The following is a 19,080-nucleotide window of genomic DNA, read 5'->3' on the forward strand; positions in this document are numbered from 1 at the left end:
AGAGCTAGCCAGCAAGGAATCTTTCCATACAAGGCATTGATCTTTTATTACAATAACTCCACACACTTAGAAACAAGTTCTTTAGCTACAAGTAAAAAAAGCACTACAAGCACCTGCTTAACTAAACTATATTTGAACAAGAAATCAATTTGATTACATCAATTTCTATAGCTCACAAAACAAGGTTAACCAAAGAACTTATCGATGAATGGAATCATGAATTGTTGGACCACAGATAGTAGGATTCCCCAAATTGTTCACCATAGAAGCACTGAATTGCAGTGTGAACTTCAATAACAACCAAAACCAAACTTTATCCCACTAAATAGAGTCGGCTATATGGATCAAACGACACCATATGTTCTGTTATATAACATATCTCTATCATCTAGTTAAACTCTAGTTTTTTTAAAATAATTTTTCTAGATCTTCCTTTGTCTCTAACAATTTGACTACCCTTCATCTAATTTACTCTCCTTATTACAAAACCTACACATCTCATCTCGACATGTCCAAACCATCTAAGCCGAGTTTCCGCCATCTTTTCAGGTGCTACCCAATTCTCTCTCTAATGCTGTCATTATAATTCTATCTCGTCTAATCTTTCCACTTATTCAACACAATATTCTCATATCTGCTACGTCCATTGTATCCTCATGTTTGTTAGTTACTGCCCAAACACTCTATCCCATACAACTGCGATGGTCTTACAGTTGTGCGATAAGGTACTTTTTTATCACATAAAAAATCTGAGGACCTCTTCCATTTCAACTATCCAGCTTGAACAATATGAATTTCATCCCCCAAAATTGCAAACATTAAGGATTTTGAACAAAATTAATAAACATATTATTTACAACAGGAGCATTCCCAATAAGGCATTGTCAAAGCTAGTACATGGCATACAGTGACCTAATACTATAAGTATATTGTTATGCATGCTTGTTAATCTGCTAATACAATGAATAATTTGGCTGATCAAATTTTAGGCTACGACTTTCGAGAACTTCTGCGTTATAAAATATGAAGTATTTTCATCTCGACCATTTTAGAATTTAAAAAGTATTAATATCATCTATTGAGATTTCTTTGGGGACCTTCAAATTTAATTGCTGTGTATCCCATTTAGCACCTTTTAACTTTTGAATGAAATCGTCAAACCTATTTTCCAATTCAATTAGGCTATTGGCAAGTTGTTCACAAACACTGCCCTTGCTCTCCCAGTACTCACTAAGCCAGAATGTCTGCCAAATACTTCGCAATACAGATATACTTGTAGCTCCAACCTGCAGTGTGATAACAGATGAGAAGGTACATGTAGCACCTAACACTTCAGGTTGTAGGTGTGTGCAAGTGTATAACATGTGGTGTCTGACACTAGTAAGACATAGGCACATGTAACTACATTTCTCAAATTACTACCAGCACTTACGTGTCAATGACAGTGTCTGTGTTTATATCAGTGTTTTATAGGATACACCCCTTCATATGCTTCATTGCTTTTGAGCTTAAAGCATTAAAAATTCTAAAGAATTAGGGAAATATATTTTTATTGAATAGGCTGACAATACATTTGATATATATACAAAATTACTAAGATAAATAAGGAAAATATAATTAGTACTCCTATACAACGGAATCTTTATAATGAGGGAATTTTAATAATAAAAAGAAACAATTTTTGACACTCCCTCTCAAGCTGGTGAATAGGTGTTATCTATTCCTAGTTTGGATACAATTCTTTCAAAGTTGCTACTGTTTAACCCCTTAGTTAGAAGATCTGCAAGGTTGCCTTGAGAGGAGACATATGGAGTGTCGATTAGGCCACTATCAAGTTTTTCTTTGATGAAATGCCTGTCAACTTCAATATGTTTGGTTCTGTCATGCTGCACTGGATTATAGACTATGCTAATAGCCGATTTATTATCACAATAGAGTTTCATTGGTTCATCTCATTTTATCTTTAGATCCACCAAAATGATCTTCAACCATAGTAACCCGCATATCCCTTGTGTCATTGCCCTAAATTCTGCTTCAACACTGGATCTGGATACCACGCTTTGTTTCTTAAGATTCCAAGTCTTAAGATTCCCACCTAGGAAAGTGCAATATATGTGGTTGACTTTCTATCTACAATTGATCTTGCATAGTCAGCATCAATATATGCTTCAAGACCCACATTTCCATTTCTTCTTAACAAAGTTCCTCTTCCTGGGGTTCCTTTCAAATATTGCACGATTCTGAGTGCAGCTTGCAAGTGTACCTCCTTTGGTTGGTGTATGAATTGACTGAGTGCAGCTTGCAACTTGTTTCCTTTTCATGTCAGACAATGCTTCAAATAGAGATGTAAGTATTTGGTAGTGTTCAGGCTTGTGAGGAAGGCTTTATGAGTAAGTGAAAATTGTTCAAAAGTAGAGGTAGTTGGATAGAGGGTAGAGTGGCTTGTTAGTACACGTACTAGTATTCTTCCTGAGGGCAATTGGGATATGGAGGTCATCATAAGTTGGTGGTGTGTTGGGTTCTAATTCTTGTGCATTAGAAGATTCATAGATTGTACAACTAGAGTTTGAAGGATCAAGGGAAGTTACCTCATGTAAAGTTGGATTAGACTCTTGGATGTGAATAGATTTAGGAATGACATTTGTTCTTCTTGTACATATTAGATTCTTCTCATATCTTACATTAGTGTCATCATTTCCATCTTTCTCAAAACAAATTCAGTCTCAACACTGTTATTTCCATCTTTTTCAAAATCAATTTCAATCTCAATTTTGGGTTCAAGAGTCAACTCAAGAAGTAGAAGAGACTCATCTTCCTTACTTGTATTCTCTCCCTGAAGATGAGTTTGACCAACATAACTTTCTTGTTACTAGAAGGTGATATCTCGAGAGACAAATAATTTTTGGGATGGTGGATGATAGCATTTGTATCCCTTTTTGGTGGAAGAGTACCCAATAAACACATTTTAAAGCTCTAGGATCAAGTTTCCCTCTACTATCACTATGGATATAGACATATGACGCACACCCAAATATTATGGGAGTAAGATTACTAGAGGTGGACACATTAGAACGAGGACATGGTCTCCATGGGAGTTTTGAAGGCAAGGACAGGTAAACGATTTATGAGATACGAAATAGTTAATACTGCTTCTCCCCAAAATTTCTTGGGAACCTTATTTTGAAATAACATAGCTCGGGTTTGATCTAATAGGTGTCCATTTTCCTCTCAGCAAACTCATTTTGTTAGGGTGTTTTAAAACATGATGACTCATGAATAATGCTCTCCTTTTAACAAAAAGAATTAAGTTCGTGACTAAAGTAATCTTTGGCATTATCGGACCTAATTCTCTTAATACTCACTATAAATTGGTTTTTTATAATGGAGAAGAAATGTACAAACACATAACCGACTTTGAATTTTTTTTTAGTAAGTAAACCAAAGTAACCTGATAAGACTAATAGCCCTAAGCCTACTATTAGAAATGTATATCAGAGGGGAAATAGGAGAGTTTGGTTGAAAACTTCCTAATGCAACACGTGGCTAAAAGTTAGTTAGGCAGTTAGGGAATAAATGAACTATAAGAAGGAATAGCTGTTAGAAGTTGAGGCAGTTTTGGGTGTTAACAGAATTTCTGGTTGTGGAACCAGCAAGGACGTGGGACCTATTGTAACCATTCTTCTTCTATTCAATGCAATAAAAATCTTTTTGTTCTTCCTAGCAGAATCACTCTGATTCTGATTAGGTTGACTGATACATTGTTCAATTCCCTTTCTTTGTTAATTCCAGTGGTGGTATCACTGGTATCAGAGCACCGTTTCTGGTGCTTGAGGGAGTGGATCCACCACCAACCAATCGCTGCCGCAATCGTCTATGGTCTCTACCAGAAGAATGGCACGAAACGATGAGAGTTGGACTCAAGAGATGGAGGAGCTGAAGCAAGATCGCGAGAGAATGAGATTGCGATTGGAGCTTAACGAAGCTCGAATGCAGAAAACCGAAGAGCTGTTATCGGCGATAGCCAACAAATTGGGGATAAACGGAAATGGACACTCGCGGGAGGGTGGAAGCGAAAGTGAGAATGAAGGAGAGAGTCATCAGCGAAGTCTGAATCCAAATTGTTGGAGAAGATTGGAAATCCCTATTTTTTTGGGGGACGACGCGTACGGGTGGATCCAGAAATTGGAGCGGTACTTTGCAATTAGAGGCGTGACAGCAGAGGAGAAGATGCAAGCCACGATAATTTCCTTGGAGGGCAAAGCTCTTAGTTGGTATCAATGGTGGGAAGGTTGCAACCCTAATCCAACTTGGGAGAGTTTCAAGATTGCTGTGGTAAGGCGCTTCCAACCCTCTATGATTCAAAATCCCTTCGAATTGTTACTTTCTTTGAAACAAAACAATAGTGTTGAGGAATATGTTGAACTGTTTGAAAAATATGCTGGGGCTTTGAGGGAAGTCAATCAAGATTTTGTTAGAGGAATTTTCCTTAATGGATTAAAAGAAGAGATCAAAGCTGAAGTGAAATTGTATGATTTGGCTACTCTGTCAGAATTAATTCAAAAAGCTATATTAGTGGAACAGAAGAATCTGGTGTTATTAAAGAAGAATAGTGGAACATATTCTAGATCCTATAGCTCATATAAACCAAATTCTTATAGTAAGATGGTGACCCTGGAACCCCAGACTGCAGTAAATAAACAGAGAGAGGGCTCTTCCATGGGCAGTGTGAATAATACCATCAGACCAAACTTAGATGCGGAAAGTTCTAGAACAAGAGGAGATTATAAAAAACTGTCCAGTGTTGAGATGAAAGAAAAAAGAGAAAAAGGGTTGTGCTTTAGATGTGATGAACCCTTCCAGTAGAGAAATGGTGTGAAAAATAAACAGCTGAGGATGTTGCTTTTAGCTGAAGAGGAAGATGAAGAACCAGAAAATGAAGACTTGAGTCAGGTGGACTCTTCCAACTCATTACAGTTATCCATGTATTCCATGACTGGGTTGACATCTACTAAGTCTTGGAAGGTGAGGGGAAACATAGAAGAGATACCTGTAGTCATTCTCATTGACTGTGGAGCTTCCCACAACTTTATTTCCAAGCAGTTAGTGGAGAGGTTACAACTACAAGTAGCAGAAACTCCAGTGTATATGGTTGAAGTGGGAGATGGACATAAAGTAAAGGGCAAAGGGAAATGTGCGAAGCTAAAATTCTGCATGCAAAAATTAGAGGTAATTCAAGATTTCTATCTTTTCAGTTTGAAAGGAGTAGACTTAGTTCTTGGGCTAGATTGGTTGGCTGGGTTGGGAGAGGTGAAGGCAGATTTTGGTAAGATGGAGTTGACCGTGAAAAAAGGGAATTCAGTGATCACTATCGCAGGGGATCCAGCTTTGACCAAAACTGAACTATCTTATGGTGCCCTTATGCAAGTATTGTTGAAGGAGGGTGAAGGATTATTGTTGCAGTGTGATAATGAACAAGGCAGGCGGCAGCAACAACACCAAACTCCAGAGATGATTGAGGAAATACTACAGCAGTTTCAGGAAGTTTTTCAGAATCCTCAAGGGCTACCTCCCTCTAGAAGGCATGATCACGCCATCCATCTGAAAGAAGGTACTGAAATTCCAAACTTAAGGCCTTACAAATGTCCACACTACCAGAAAACTGAAATAGAGAAGTTAGTATTGGAAATGCTCGACGCTGGAGTGATTAGACCGAGTATAAGTCCCTATTCTAGTCCTATCCTTTTAGTGAAAAAGAAGGATGGAGGTTGGAGATTTTGTGTAGACTATAGGGCTCTTAACAAAATTACCATTCCTAACAAATTCCCCATTCCTATTATTGAAGAGTTATTAGATGAATTAGGGGGGGCACAGATGTTTTCTAAGTTGGATCTCAAATCAGGGTATCACCAAATCAGGATGAAAACAGAGGATGTTGAAAAAACAGCATTTAGGACTCATGAGGGACACTATGAGTTCCTTGTAATGCCCTTTGGATTAACTAATGCTCCATCTACTTTTCAAGCCTTGATGAATGACATCCTAAAACCTTATTTGAGAAAATTCACATTGGTGTTCTTTGATGACATACTAGTCTACAGCACTGATATGAAGGCTCATGCACAACATTTGCAACTAGTTCTGGACATATTGAAACAGAATGATCTAAAAGCCAATCTAAAAAAATGTAGTTTTGGGCAGTCCAGTTTAGAATACTTGGGCCATATCATCTCAGGAGAAGGAGTGGCAGCTGATAATTCCAAGGTTGAAGATATGAAGTCTTGGCCTACACCTACCAACATCAAAAGCCTAAGGGGTTTCTTAGGGCTGACTGGTTACTACAGAAGATTTGTGCAAAACTATGGTAGAAAAGCCAAACCGCTCACTGATTTACTAAAAAAAGATGCATTTGTTTGGTCACCTGAAGCTAGTTATGCTTTTGAGGAATTGAAGACTGCTATGGTGAACTTACCTATGCTGGCTGTACCTGATTTCAATAAGCAATTTATAATTGAAACAGATGCGTCCAGCAAGGGGTTGGGAGCTGTACTAATGCAAGAAGGGCGGCCTCTAGCTTTTTGGAGTAAAGGATTGTCTACTAGATCTCAACAAAAGTCCGTGTATGAAAGAGAATTAAGGGCGCGGGTTCAAGCCATTCAGAAGTGGAGACACTATTTGATGGGAAGACACTTCATTGTAAAGACAGACCAGAAAAGTCTTAAGTTTCTCACTGAGCAGAGATTATTTTCAGATGAACAATTCAAATGGGCAGTCAAGCTTATAGGGTTAGATTTTGAAATTCAGTACAAGCCAGGGGCTGAAAATTCGGCGGCAGATGCTCTTTCAAGAAAGATGATGTATTCAGTGATTTCAGTTTTATCTGTGGATGAAAAAGATACTTGGATTCAGGAATTACAACAAGAATCTAAGTGGATGCAAATGATGCAAGATCTGATCATTAACCCTACGGCACATCAGAACTTTGAGTTGAGAAAAGGAGTGCTTTATTACAAAGGACGACTAGTTCTTTCTAGGCTGTCTAACAGAATCCCTATTATCATTGCTGAATGCCATGAAACACCTATGGGAGGCCACTCTGGATACTTCAGAACTTACAAAAAAGTTGCTACATTTCTGTACTGGGAAGGCATGAGGGCAGATATTAAGAGCTTTGTTGATAAGTGTGAAGTTTGCCACAGAAATAAGTACTCGACACTCACTCCTGCAGGATTATTACAACCGCTCCCTATTCCTCAGCAAGTTTGGATGGATATTTCATTAGACTTTATTGGTGGATTACCTAAAGTTAGAGGAAGGGATACCATTCTAGTAGTGGTAGATAGGCTCACTAAGTATGCCCATTTTTTTGCTTTGGGACATCCTTACTCAGCCAAGGATGTAGCTGCGGTGTTTGTGAGAGAAATAGTGAAGCTGCATGGGTTTCCAACCACCATTGTTTCTGACAGAGACCCTTTGTTCTTGAGCCATTTCTGGAAAGAGTTGTTCAAGCTGGCTGGAACTCAATTAAAAATGAGTACTTCCTATCATCCTCAGTCAGATGGGCAAACTGAGGTAACAAATAGATGTCTAGAAACTTATCTGCGATGCTTTGTAGGTCCTAAGCCTAAGAAGTGGTTAGATGGGTTGCACTGGGCAGAATTTTGGTTTAATTCCAATTACAATAGTTCAGCTGGGATGACTCCTTTTCGTGCCTTATATGGTAGAGACCCTCCTAGTTTACTAAAGGCTGGAGCTATACCTTCTAAAGTAGAAGAAGTCAACAGATTAATGTTTCAGAGGGATGCTATTCTTGAAGAATTGAAGTTGAACTTGACTAAAGCCCAAAACCAAATGAAACAGAATGCAGACAAGCACAGAAGGGTTGTTGAATTTCAGATAGATGATTGGGTCTATCTCAAATTACAGCCCTATAAGTTCAAATCGTTGGCCAATAGACCTTATGCTAAGTTGTCCCCCGCTTCTATGGCCCTTATCAAATTAGTAGCAAGATTGGCCCAGTGGCTTACAAGTTAATCCTCCCTAGTCATGCTAAAATTCACCCGGTCTTTCATGTATCTTTGTTGAAGAAAGCATTGAAGCCACACCAGCAGCCTCAACCACTTCCACCTATGTTAAATGAAGAATTAGAGTTGGAAGTGACCCCAGAAGCCATATTGGATAGCAGAGAGGACAAGCAGGGTTACTTAGAGGTGCTAGTTAAATGGAAAGATCTTCCTCAGCATGAGTGTACCTGGGAATTGGCAGCAAACATTCAAGACAATTTTCCTGATTTCCAACTTGAGGACAAGTTAGTTCTTTTAGGGGGGGGTAGTGATAAGACTAATAGCCCTAAGCCTACTATTAGAAATGTATATCAGAGGGGAAATAGGAGAGTTTGGTTGAAAACTTCCTAATGTAACACATGTCTAAAAGTTAGTTAGGCAGTTAGTGGTTGAAAACTTCCTAATGTAACACGTGTCTAAAAGTTAGTTAGGCAGTTAGGGAATAAATGAACTATAAGAAGGAATAGCTGTTAGAAGTTGAGGCAGTTTTGGGTGTTAACAGAATTTCTGGTTGTGGAACCAGCAAGGTCGTGGGACCTATTGTAACCATTCTTCTTCTATTCAATTCAATAAAATTCTTTTTGTTCTTCCTAGCAGAATCACTCTGATTCTGATTAGGTTGACCGATTCATTGTTCAATTCCCTTTCTTTGTTAATTCCCTTTTTTTAGTAAGTAAACCAAAGTAACCCAAGTACAATCATCAATAAAGGTTACAAAACAACGAACACCTGATCTATTTGGAACACTAGAAGGGCCCCATACATCAATATGAACTAAACGAAATGGGGAAGTACTCATTTGGTTAATAACTGGAAAAGGTACACATTTGTGTTTAGCAAACTCACACTGAAGACTATCTACATCTAAATTTCTTGAAGAGCGAAGGAAACAACTACTTTACGACTCTAAATGAAGGATGACTAAGGCGGCAATGGTACAAAATGACCTTGTCCCTGTTAGTCTTTATTGATTTAGAACAAAAGGACCCAGTGCCACCATAATCCAGTCTCCTTCGCATCACTTCGCGTCACCTATTTTGTCTTCATCGTGGTGCTCGACACTGGTAGGTGTGTGACAGAGGCATGTGTTTGACGAGAATGTCGTGTTGAGTGACGGTGGTCTGTGACGGTTTGAAAGAGTGAAAGCACACATGATTTAGGGTTACCAATGAGTGAGAGAGAGACAGCCAGCTCTTCATGAAAGTTAAAATAGCACATATGTTGCCCACAAAATAATATATATAACGTACCTATACCATCGATGATGAACGTTTCACCAAAAAAATATAGTTGCATATGAATAACTATGTAACTATATGATGTTTGTACCCACAGTTCATAGCAACAGCTGTAGGTATATGTCACTTATACATACAGCTTTATCGTCCGTCACCAAAAACCTCTGTAGCTATATGGCAAATTCCTTGTAGTGGAGTTGCTATTGCTGAGTAGATTTGGAGGAAGATTTTGGTTATTCAAGTAATAAAGACCATTGCATTCTCTAGCATTACGAATCGTCCTCCCCCAGTTCTTGTTCTGAAGGACACAAGATTTGTTATAAAATACATTACATGATAGGTCTTGTGTTAGTTTTTGTATGGAAATTAATCTAGTGGACAATTCAGGAATATGAAGGACATTTATTAGAGTTATAGATGAACTTATTTGCACATCTCCTTGACCTGCTACCATTATAAGGGTACCATCTGCTATGGATATTTTGCGTTGCTAGGACAAGGTGAATAAATGGAGAAGTGTGTAGGTAAAGGTGTTAGGTGGTTAGTGGCTCCAGATTCCAGTATCCAATAATGGTTATAGGGTGTATCTGAAGCATTAAGTCCAAAAGAAAATAGTCATGTATCTGAGTATACTAGAGAACTAGTACCGGTTGGTTTCTCCAACTTATTAAAAAAGGATCTCATCTTCTCTACTGCATCTTCATTGAGTGAGGTCAATCCACTTTTCCTTTCTTTAGCTGTCATATTGTAAGTGTGCTATAATGCTGCAATTACAATAGTGGCCAATGTTTGTAACAGAAAAGTCCGAGCAAAAAAGCCGTGTGAGCTTCAAATGACCCATAAACAAAAATGCTCCAATCGGAAAGTGAACACCCAAAACGGGACGATAAACGGTCGATCTACAATCTTGTTGAAAACGGCGGTGAACAGAGGTCTATAAGGTGGCGCGTGGTGCACACGCGCCGGAGATGACGTCGTGAGTGGGCGTCACGCGTCAGACTGGAAGGCGCGTGGGAGCGCGTGAGTGGGCTGTTGACAGCGGCACTTTGGGTTATAGTCGATCTAATGGTGGCGAGTCTTGTGGTATGGGCGGTGGCGCGAAGTAGGCAGTCAAAGATGGTCAAACAAACGTGAACAGTAGCGGCGTGAATAGTGAACACTTTAGGAATGGCAGCGAATAGGCCAAAAAGAAATCTCATTGCTGCAATGAAGGTGGCTAGGGTTTTAGGAAAAAAAGAAACCGCAATGTAGGTGGTAGGTTATGCGGAAGCAGACTCTCAAAGATCGAGAACTCTGATACCATCTTAAGAGAAATGTATTTTTATTTTTTTATTGAGTAGGCTGACAATACAAGATTACTAAGATAAATAAACAAAATATAATTAGTGCTCCTATACAATCAAGTTCTTATAATTGAGGGATATTATAATAATAAAAAGACAGATTTTGACAAAAATGCACTAACGCACCTACATTTGTTAAAGTTCAACTGGCTGTGACTAGGTGCGGCAAGATCAAACTCCTAATCACTAAGCTATAGAAGTTTTGTAACGTGCCAATGATCAACTATCCTAAACCGCAAAAGTCATGAATGGATTTTATATCTAATCATAAAATCTAGGCCAAACGGGGACTGTGTTTTCCAATTAATTCTTAAGTGATTGAGCTCAAATGATTAATGAGCTTCAATTAATGTCGAATCGATCAGGAGTAACCGAGTTCGAACCATGGGCCGAACTTTGGTTTATCAAGGTCGCTTTCCCCTGAAAACTAAAGGGTTAAGACAAAAGAAGCATACCTTGAAAGAAACATAAAACTTCAAATCATCTAGCTGCTGATTGACCACAAGAATATATTTCTCATTTGCATATAATTTTAGAAGAGCCCCTACCTGCACGCCATTAGTATGACACTAATTATACGATTCCCAAATTTAGAATAAATAACCATTAATTTCTTGATTTCCTTCATTAAACTGTGATAATAGCAGCAATAATGATCCTATACCATAAAATGAGATTTCTCCATGCCATCCATCTTCTCTAAGGGTGAACCAAAAATTATTTTTGGCTTCATGAACTGTGACCAAGCTAATATATCCTCTTCCCTGTTGCAATCCATGCATCCTGAAATAAATCCATTCGGCATACTGAAAAATCACCTTGAAACGTAATAACTCACAAGAAAGCCGCTGAATATATCTGAATCTAACCTGGAACGGTGGAATGTAAAACATGTGATTTAACCAGTATGCGAGCACGCTTAAGATTTATCTGCAAAAAATAATTACAAAAAAGGTAAATAACAAAACAAATCAATCATAACAGATTTATTTGTACTAGATTCTACATTAGCTCATGCCTTACACGCTTACCGTGTTAAACTGGAGAACTGAAAGTGATTCATAACGTAGCCAAAGATGAAGAAGTCGCACACTCAACCAAGTTGATGAAAGTACAGCATATGATTTTACAAGACCGGGTGTATCCTGCGGTAGAAAGCTAAAAGAATGTAACATGGCAACCAACAGTATCTTGGTGCTGCCACAATAAGAAATAAAGGTATCCTGAAAAATCATGTAGTTTACCAGTATCAATATGCCCAAACCAAGGCCAACCAATTGAGCTACCACTTCCCAAACTTCTTCCTTGAGATATTTCAATGAAACAATTATATGAGGAAAATTCTTTATATTTTTGAACCAAATGTACATTGGAGAACATTCAACAATAATAACAATCAAGCCTAATCTCACGAAGTAGAGCCAGCTACATAGAATCAAATAACATTATTACTAGAAAAAGTGTAATTTTTAGTTATGACATAAGAGTATACCTTTGCTGCTACCTCTCCTACATTTGATGAAATTGCAAAGTGGTTTTGAATCACTCGAAAAGAAGGATCTTTTAGTCCTCTTGCTATAGCCTGTTTTGATGTCAAAGTCAAACCCAGAAAATTACAACCATATGTGAACAACATATTGAGCCATCCATCTGTATACATGAAGTGCACAACTAAAACTGTTTTTAATTACTATGAAGCACATTTATTTTCAGGATGTATGTTCAAAATGAATTTGTTACATCTCTGGTTTTTTTCAATATACCAAAATCATTCTTGAGAATTTCCGGAAAGAGAGCAAAGGACTATTGCATCTGAATGTGAAAACTGCATTATAAAATTTTGGCTCTGTTTCGCAAGGATAAACCGCTACCATGTAGCGGACAAGCTCGTATGATCAAAGTAGAGTTGTTTGGTTCACTATGTACGAGCTTAGAATTTTTTTTATATGCTACTTCAAGTAGCATTTGGTCTTATAGCTTATAGCGTATCACATTTTCTTCCATTTTTACCCTTATCATCTTCAATGAAAAAAATAAACATTATTTAAAAATATCTTTTTACATCATTTTATATTTATCAGTCAGTTCAACCGTTAATGTTACCTAATAATTCAAATTCAATCTACTAACTTATCTGAGTTCATCCGCTACTGATTTGTAGTCATACCAAGACTCACTAAGCAGGCTTTACAATCATAACATAATATAACAATCCTAAAATAATATAACAATCCTAACAGTAAGCTAGATCTTTCATACTAACCAACTAACCAAGAACCCTCTAAAACCTTAGCACCTTCTCACAGACAAAGAATATGTCTAGTTCCATGTGTTCAGTAAGATTGAATACCTTAGTAAGATTTCCAAGAGATGCCAAAGGAAGGAAATAGGCAGGATATAACTGGGTTGTCAGATCAAAAATGCTGCATGAGATACCGGTGGGGTAAGGGTTTCTTTAGAGCTATAGTTCATTTGCATATTTCCATAGGAAAACAAGAGTGCATGTTCAGACCTTCCAGCACTGCCAATGAAATCTGCATACATTCTCCATTGCTTCGGATCATCATCGAAAAGATTTCCAAACCGTCCACCTGGAAAAACTAATAACAGTGAGTTAAAATTTAAAAGTTTAGCACACAAATATTTGCTTCCTTAGGGTTTCTTCATGAATTCCCAGACCAATGAATAAGCGCCCGACAGCTCCAATGCCATCCTTTGAGACCCATCTAACAACATGCAACAAACCTCATAAAAATAATAATAACACATAAGGGCTGCATAGAAGCATTTAATATATTACTATGTGCATATAAATGTGGTATATTAGTATACAAAAGTGTAAGATTTAAAATTTATAATTCACCTGATGGCAGCAGCAGAAGCAGCTGCTGTGGTTCCAGAGAAAGAACCAATACCAACCGCCTGCAAGTGAAGTATAAATTTTGACAGAGGACAGAAACACAATCATCATTCCTTACATTTGTGATAGAGAAACAAATTATAAGCATAAGATGACATAGTGAAGGAGCACATAGAATTGCACAAGACTTCATTGCACAATCGCTTAGAAATATTTGACGTAAGCCTCACTGAGTCACTGACATGCACAATGAGACTTTGTGTACTAATAGTAATTACCAAATTCGTAGCTAAGAGCACCAAATGCACACAAACCAACCATAAAAATTAATCAAATATTCACAATGCGAACATTCCTGAGGAAAAATAAAATAAAACCAACAAGCATGAGAAAGAATGTCATGCCTTTAGGAGACTTGAAGTGACTATGGTGTGACATATCCATCCAGTCACATTGGTAGGGAACTGTAGTAACATGTACTGCAAATAATCATCTGAGACTGATGCTGCATCACATTGAGAAATATAAGTAAACAAATGGTCACCCTCCAACTTCATCTAATCACTGAAGTTAAAAACTCTAGAAGTTTCTCTATTGAAGTGAAACGTCTACTGAAGTTTTTAATGTTTGTTTCTTCTAGTTTTCTACTCTTGAACTCTGGTGCAAGTGACCCTTAGGTCAGTCTTACTTACTACCGCCGTCCCTACTTATAAGTCTCTTTGGCACTTTTCTCATATATTAAGATAAGTTAATAGTGTAATTAATGTGTATATTTTGGGTATGACTATTACTGAACTACCCTTATAGAATAGATGTGTTCAATTTAACTTTTCATCTTCTAAGACAAACTAGTAGTATTCATTAGAGACATATTTGAAAAAAATAATAATAAATGTATCTAGTAATTAGCATCGGGATATTTAGGGACAATTTTTTTCTAAAAAGGGGTTAGTTATAATTAAGGACAAAGAAGTAAATCATTAGAAATTCATCACCTGTTGGATATTATTTTTGTGGCATCATGTTTTAAAGTATTTCATACCAAAGAAGAATGAACAATGAAATTTTCAAAATGAACATGTTGCAATTACAATGTTTATCCTACTTTCTAAAGCTTTGAAGTTTAAATTACTATATATTTCTATAAACTGGAACTCAGATCAATCAGTAAAACCGAGTTTGTGTTTTTCAGTTGTCTACCAATGACAAGAAGAAAAAAACAGAAAAGCTGTTTAACATAATAGATAATTAATAAAAGGAATGTATGTTAATCACCAGGAAAGCCTGCAGGTAGAATAAAATCTTTAATCATCTTTGGAAGCCAGGATAGTCTTTTATCAGGAGAATGGGAAACACCAAACCTGTTTGCCATAGACCTATCCTCCTCAATAAGAATGGTTCGCAACTGCAAATCATCTCCTAATACATATCTGCTCATAAGGGGGAGAAAAGGTCATAGTTGAAATTTGTTTCGGAGAAGAGGTAACAAGAATATTCCAAAAACTCAAGCAAGATTTTAAATTGTGATTGTAGCTGCAGCCACCATTAGTTGCGATCTTTGATAACCGTGGACAAATGCGGACGATGTGGCTACAATTTCATTGGCGAGAAACACAAAAACCTTGATGTTATTGTTCGGTCACAATTGCAGTTACGAACTACAATTTAAAACCTTGGCAACAAGCAAACATGGGCATGACTATTTTCTATTCATAGCTGATGCAAACATTGTTTCTAATGAAGCAATTTTGTATTTCATTTATGTTTTCTACTAATGTGATAATTAATGTGAATTAGTATTCCATAATCTCCTAACTTCACAACAACCACTAGCATTACTGCTAATGCAAAAGCCTTCAAGAATGTGCACTTATAAGAGTCAAAAACATAAACTAAACTTAACTAAGAAATAGAAACCACTTAACATATGGTATAGTTAAGTAAAAACCTCTTAGCAGTACCATTGCTATATCTCTCCACCAATATCACCCGCGATAAGCCTTCGCCTCTAAAACAACACAACAAAATGAGAGTGAGTTAATCGGTACACTGAAACACATCAAAGCATTGTTACAAAAACAAAACTGAACAGTTCAACTAGTTGAATCATGAACCGGCACTGTGAACAATTCGGTTATTTGAGTGATTCAATTGTGGTTTCTTCTCAATTCGATCTGTTTAAAACCGATGAATCATGACCCAAAGGTCTTAACTCAATGGTTCAATGTCCGGTTCAGTTTTTAAAATATTGCATCAAAGTCAAAATCTTAGTTTGATTAATTCAAATGAACCCTTAAAAAAAAATTCCAAATTCAATTATTTCCCTGTCTACAACAAATAAGTTGTCTAAATTTTGTTAATCAAAAGGATGCCAATGTAACCAAATGCTTCAATCAGCTACTAAAATTGTCAAAATTTCCTTTCCCCAAATAATTCCACCCCTTTCTTCTCAACAACATTACAACAGATAAATTATATAAATTAATCTTACCCTTCATAAACTAATAAACTTGATGGTGCAAAAAAAAATTACCCCATAAAAATGCAAATTTTAAAGTTTCCATTTCTTAAGAAAAAAAACAAGCAAAAAGGTTAGTATCAAACCCTCCATTATCATCCTCTTTGAAACTTGAATGTTCAGAAGAACATAAGATTTGAAAACAACGAGGTCTAACTCTCTTCAACTTCAGTGAAGAATTGAATGTACTTGAAGTGAATGATAACAATTGCAAGGTGTGAGACATTGAAACAAATTTAGAAACTTCTTTATAATTAAATTGTGAGAAAGTTGCAAACTTTTAGAAGATTTATTGCTTCTTCTTCTGCAACTTTCTTCACCATTCACCAATATCCAAAGCTGGAAATAGAGAAAGAGCCACGAATCCGGTAGGGTCGGGTCGGTTAATTTGAACCGGAAAATATTTTGTGCTGTAACCCGGGCCATATAATCTTTTGGGCTAATAAAACAGGCATGTCACATATGGAGTTTTGTACCAGACACCCCTCAGTCATGATTAAAAGACTATTTTACCCTTCATCTCATGTATAAAAACCCAAAAAAAAATTTACCCACATTTTTTACCAAGTCATTCGAAAATTTCAAATATTCGATTTTGATTCAACCCATCCCTCGAAGATCTGAAAGATTCAAAACGCAAAAGTAAGTTCATTTTCGAAACTTTGCATTTATTTGAAACTTTCAAAATGCATCCCTCGAAGATTTGGAAGATTCGAAACACAAGAACCTTTCGAAAGTTTACTTGAATTTGAAATCTTCGAAATGCATCTCTCGAATATTTTGAAATCTTCGAAACAAGAAACTTTCTAAAGTTTCTTGAATGTAGAAAGATTCGAAATGCAAGGGCAGTGAAACTTTCGAAAGGCCTGGCAAATGTTCGAAATTGAGGGAAAGTTTCGAAGGTCTTGGGAAAGTTTCAAAATGCATTTCGAAAATTTGGATTCCTTCAAAGTTTCGAAACATATTTTTATATATTATTTATAATTTTTTTGAAACTAAATGGGAAACATTATTTATATATTGTTTATATATTATCTTGGGAAACATTATTTATATATTGTTACATTGATTTTTTATTGTTTATAATTTTTTTAATATTTATATATTTATATGTTGCAGTGCCTAGGATGAGAGGTGCCTTCGGCCAAATTATTCGCAACATTATAGGTGGTAATAGAGGTGCTGATGGTGCATAGAGAATTCCACCAACAGCATCAAATAGACGACGAAACGAAGCAAATCGTCAAATTAGGCATCGTCGTCGAAGACAAGACATCCATGATGATGTCCCTGAGCCTCAGATAGAGGAGGATGTCCCTGAGCCTCAGATGGAGGAGGATGTCCGTGAACCTCAGATGGAGGAGGATGTCCTTGAGCCTCAGATGGAGGACGATGTCCCTGAGCCTCAGTTGGAGGAGGATGTCCCTGAGCCTCAGATGGAGGAGGATGTCCGTGAGCCTCAGATGGAGGAGGATGTCCGTGAGCCTCAGATGGAGGAGGATGTCCCTGAGCCTCAGATGGAACATGCTGATGATGCTGGATTCCCCGGAGGACCTATGTTGAGACATGTGTTGACACAGTATGAGCACCACGTGGCTCGGCGGCTATGGGAAGGAGAGGTATATTTCAATTTGAGGCATTTTAAGTCTATTTAATTCAAGTGTTTATTGAAATATATTTATTCAATTATATATTTAATTGTTTATTTAAATTTATATATTTAAATATTAAATTAAGTTTATTTAATTAATTGTTTAGTTAAATTTATATATAATTAATTGTTTAGTTAAATTTATATATAATTAATTGTTTAGTTAAATTTATATATAATTAATTGTTTAGTTAAATTTATATATAATTAATTGTTTAGTTAAATTTATATATAATTAATTGTTTAGTTAAATTTATATATAATTAATTGTTTAGTTAAATTTATATATAATTAATTGTTTAGTTAAATTTATTTAAATTTATTTATTCAAATATTTGTTTAAGTTGATTTAAATTTATTTTATTCAAATATTTGTTTAAGGTTATTTAATTAAGTTTATTTAATTTGTTGTTTGTTTAAATTTATTTATTCAATTAGTTGTTTAAGTTGATTTAAGTAATTTGGTCTGATCTCCGCATTTGTTGAAATACAGGGAGACCAGCTCATTTCATTTGTCATTTGGAGAGATGACTATTACTTTAGACGACGTCGCGACTCTCCTTCACATATCACCCAATGGTAAATTTTTTGATGCACCTGTGAATATGAACACTAATAATGATGCGAGAGCTGCACATGAGTACTTAGGTGCAACTTAGGAGGAATCTCTAGCTGAGATTAATTTTAATAAATGTGCCCAATATAGATTGCAGTGGTTGCGTGACTTATATAGTCATCTCATTCAAACTAATCAGTTTGAGTGTGCGGCTAGAACGTATCTATTGCATTTAGTTGGCAGCACAATTTTCGCCGATAAAACGCATACGCGTGTGGAGGCGAAATACATTAGTTTATTTATTGATTTGGATTGTTGTCGACACTATTCGTGGGCTGTCGCGGCATTGGTTTTCCTTTATGATAACATGGGAGATGGGGATGTCCACGACACTCGACAGTTGAGAGGTTACATGATCCTTTTACAGGTATATCCATTTATTTAATTTATTTTATTTATTAAGTTGTATTATTTTACTTATGTATTTAAATTAAGATGTAGGCTAAATTACATTTGTGGTCCCTTAACTTAATTTCAGGTAACGTTTTAGTCCTTTATCTTTTTTTTTTCCCGACTTGGTCCTTTATTTTAATTTTAAGTGACAATTTGATATTTTATGTTTTAAAATTTCAACAATGATATCCTTTTTTATACAAAAATTCAAAAAAAAAATTCAATCAAAACTCATAAAATTAATTATATTCTTCAATATAATACAAATTTCATCAAATTCGTAACGCAAATCTTCAAATAAACTCATATTTTCATACTTTATTTGATATTGTTAGGAATAAAGGACTAAATCGGAAAAAAAAAAAGATAAAGGACTAAAACGTTACCTGAAATTAAGTTAA

General features: G+C 36.2%; 2 protein-coding genes across 2 annotated transcripts; one reads left to right on the plus strand and one right to left on the minus strand.

Moving 5' to 3' along the window:
* Window positions 1-809: 809 nt before the first annotated feature.
* LOC101510878 (protein root UVB sensitive 5) lies at window positions 810-16,425 on the minus strand. Its single transcript, XM_004492378.4, has 15 exons — window positions 16,106-16,425; window positions 15,450-15,509; window positions 14,777-14,931; window positions 13,906-14,006; window positions 13,505-13,563; window positions 13,321-13,367; window positions 13,154-13,232; window positions 12,992-13,064; window positions 12,134-12,223; window positions 11,886-11,945; window positions 11,673-11,786; window positions 11,511-11,571; window positions 11,306-11,424; window positions 11,097-11,189; window positions 810-1,286 (listed from the first exon to the last, which is right to left on the minus strand). The coding sequence occupies exons 1-15, from the start codon at window positions 16,243-16,245 to the stop codon at window positions 1,056-1,058; spliced, it is 1,482 nt and encodes a 493-aa protein (XP_004492435.1). The 5' UTR covers window positions 16,246-16,425; the 3' UTR covers window positions 810-1,055.
* LOC140919587 (uncharacterized) lies at window positions 3,812-4,863 on the plus strand. The gene has a single exon (XM_073365945.1). The coding sequence runs from the start codon at window positions 3,874-3,876 to the stop codon at window positions 4,861-4,863; it is 990 nt and encodes a 329-aa protein (XP_073222046.1). The 5' UTR covers window positions 3,812-3,873.
* Window positions 16,426-19,080: the final 2,655 nt, after the last annotated feature.

Source organism: Cicer arietinum, chromosome 3, assembly GCF_000331145.2.
Source record: "Cicer arietinum cultivar CDC Frontier isolate Library 1 chromosome 3, Cicar.CDCFrontier_v2.0, whole genome shotgun sequence".
Lineage (NCBI taxonomy): Eukaryota > Viridiplantae > Streptophyta > Magnoliopsida > Fabales > Fabaceae > Cicer > Cicer arietinum.

Excerpts from the sequence above, each read along its gene's own strand:
- LOC140919587 (XM_073365945.1), top strand. The coding sequence starts at position 3,874 with ATGGTCTCTACCAGAAGAATGGCACGAAACGATGAGAGTTGGACTCAA.
- LOC101510878 (XM_004492378.4), bottom strand. The coding sequence starts at position 16,245 with ATGTCTCACACCTTGCAATTGTTATCATTCACTTCAAGTACATTCAAT. Across the intron at positions 13,368-13,504 it reads GCTTCTGCTGCTGCCATCAG|ATGGGTCTCAAAGGATGGCA; the intron begins GTGAATTATAAA and ends GCATGTTGTTAG. Across the intron at positions 11,190-11,305 it reads TGGAGAAATCTCATTTTATG|GTAGGGGCTCTTCTAAAATT; the intron begins GTATAGGATCAT and ends AATGGCGTGCAG.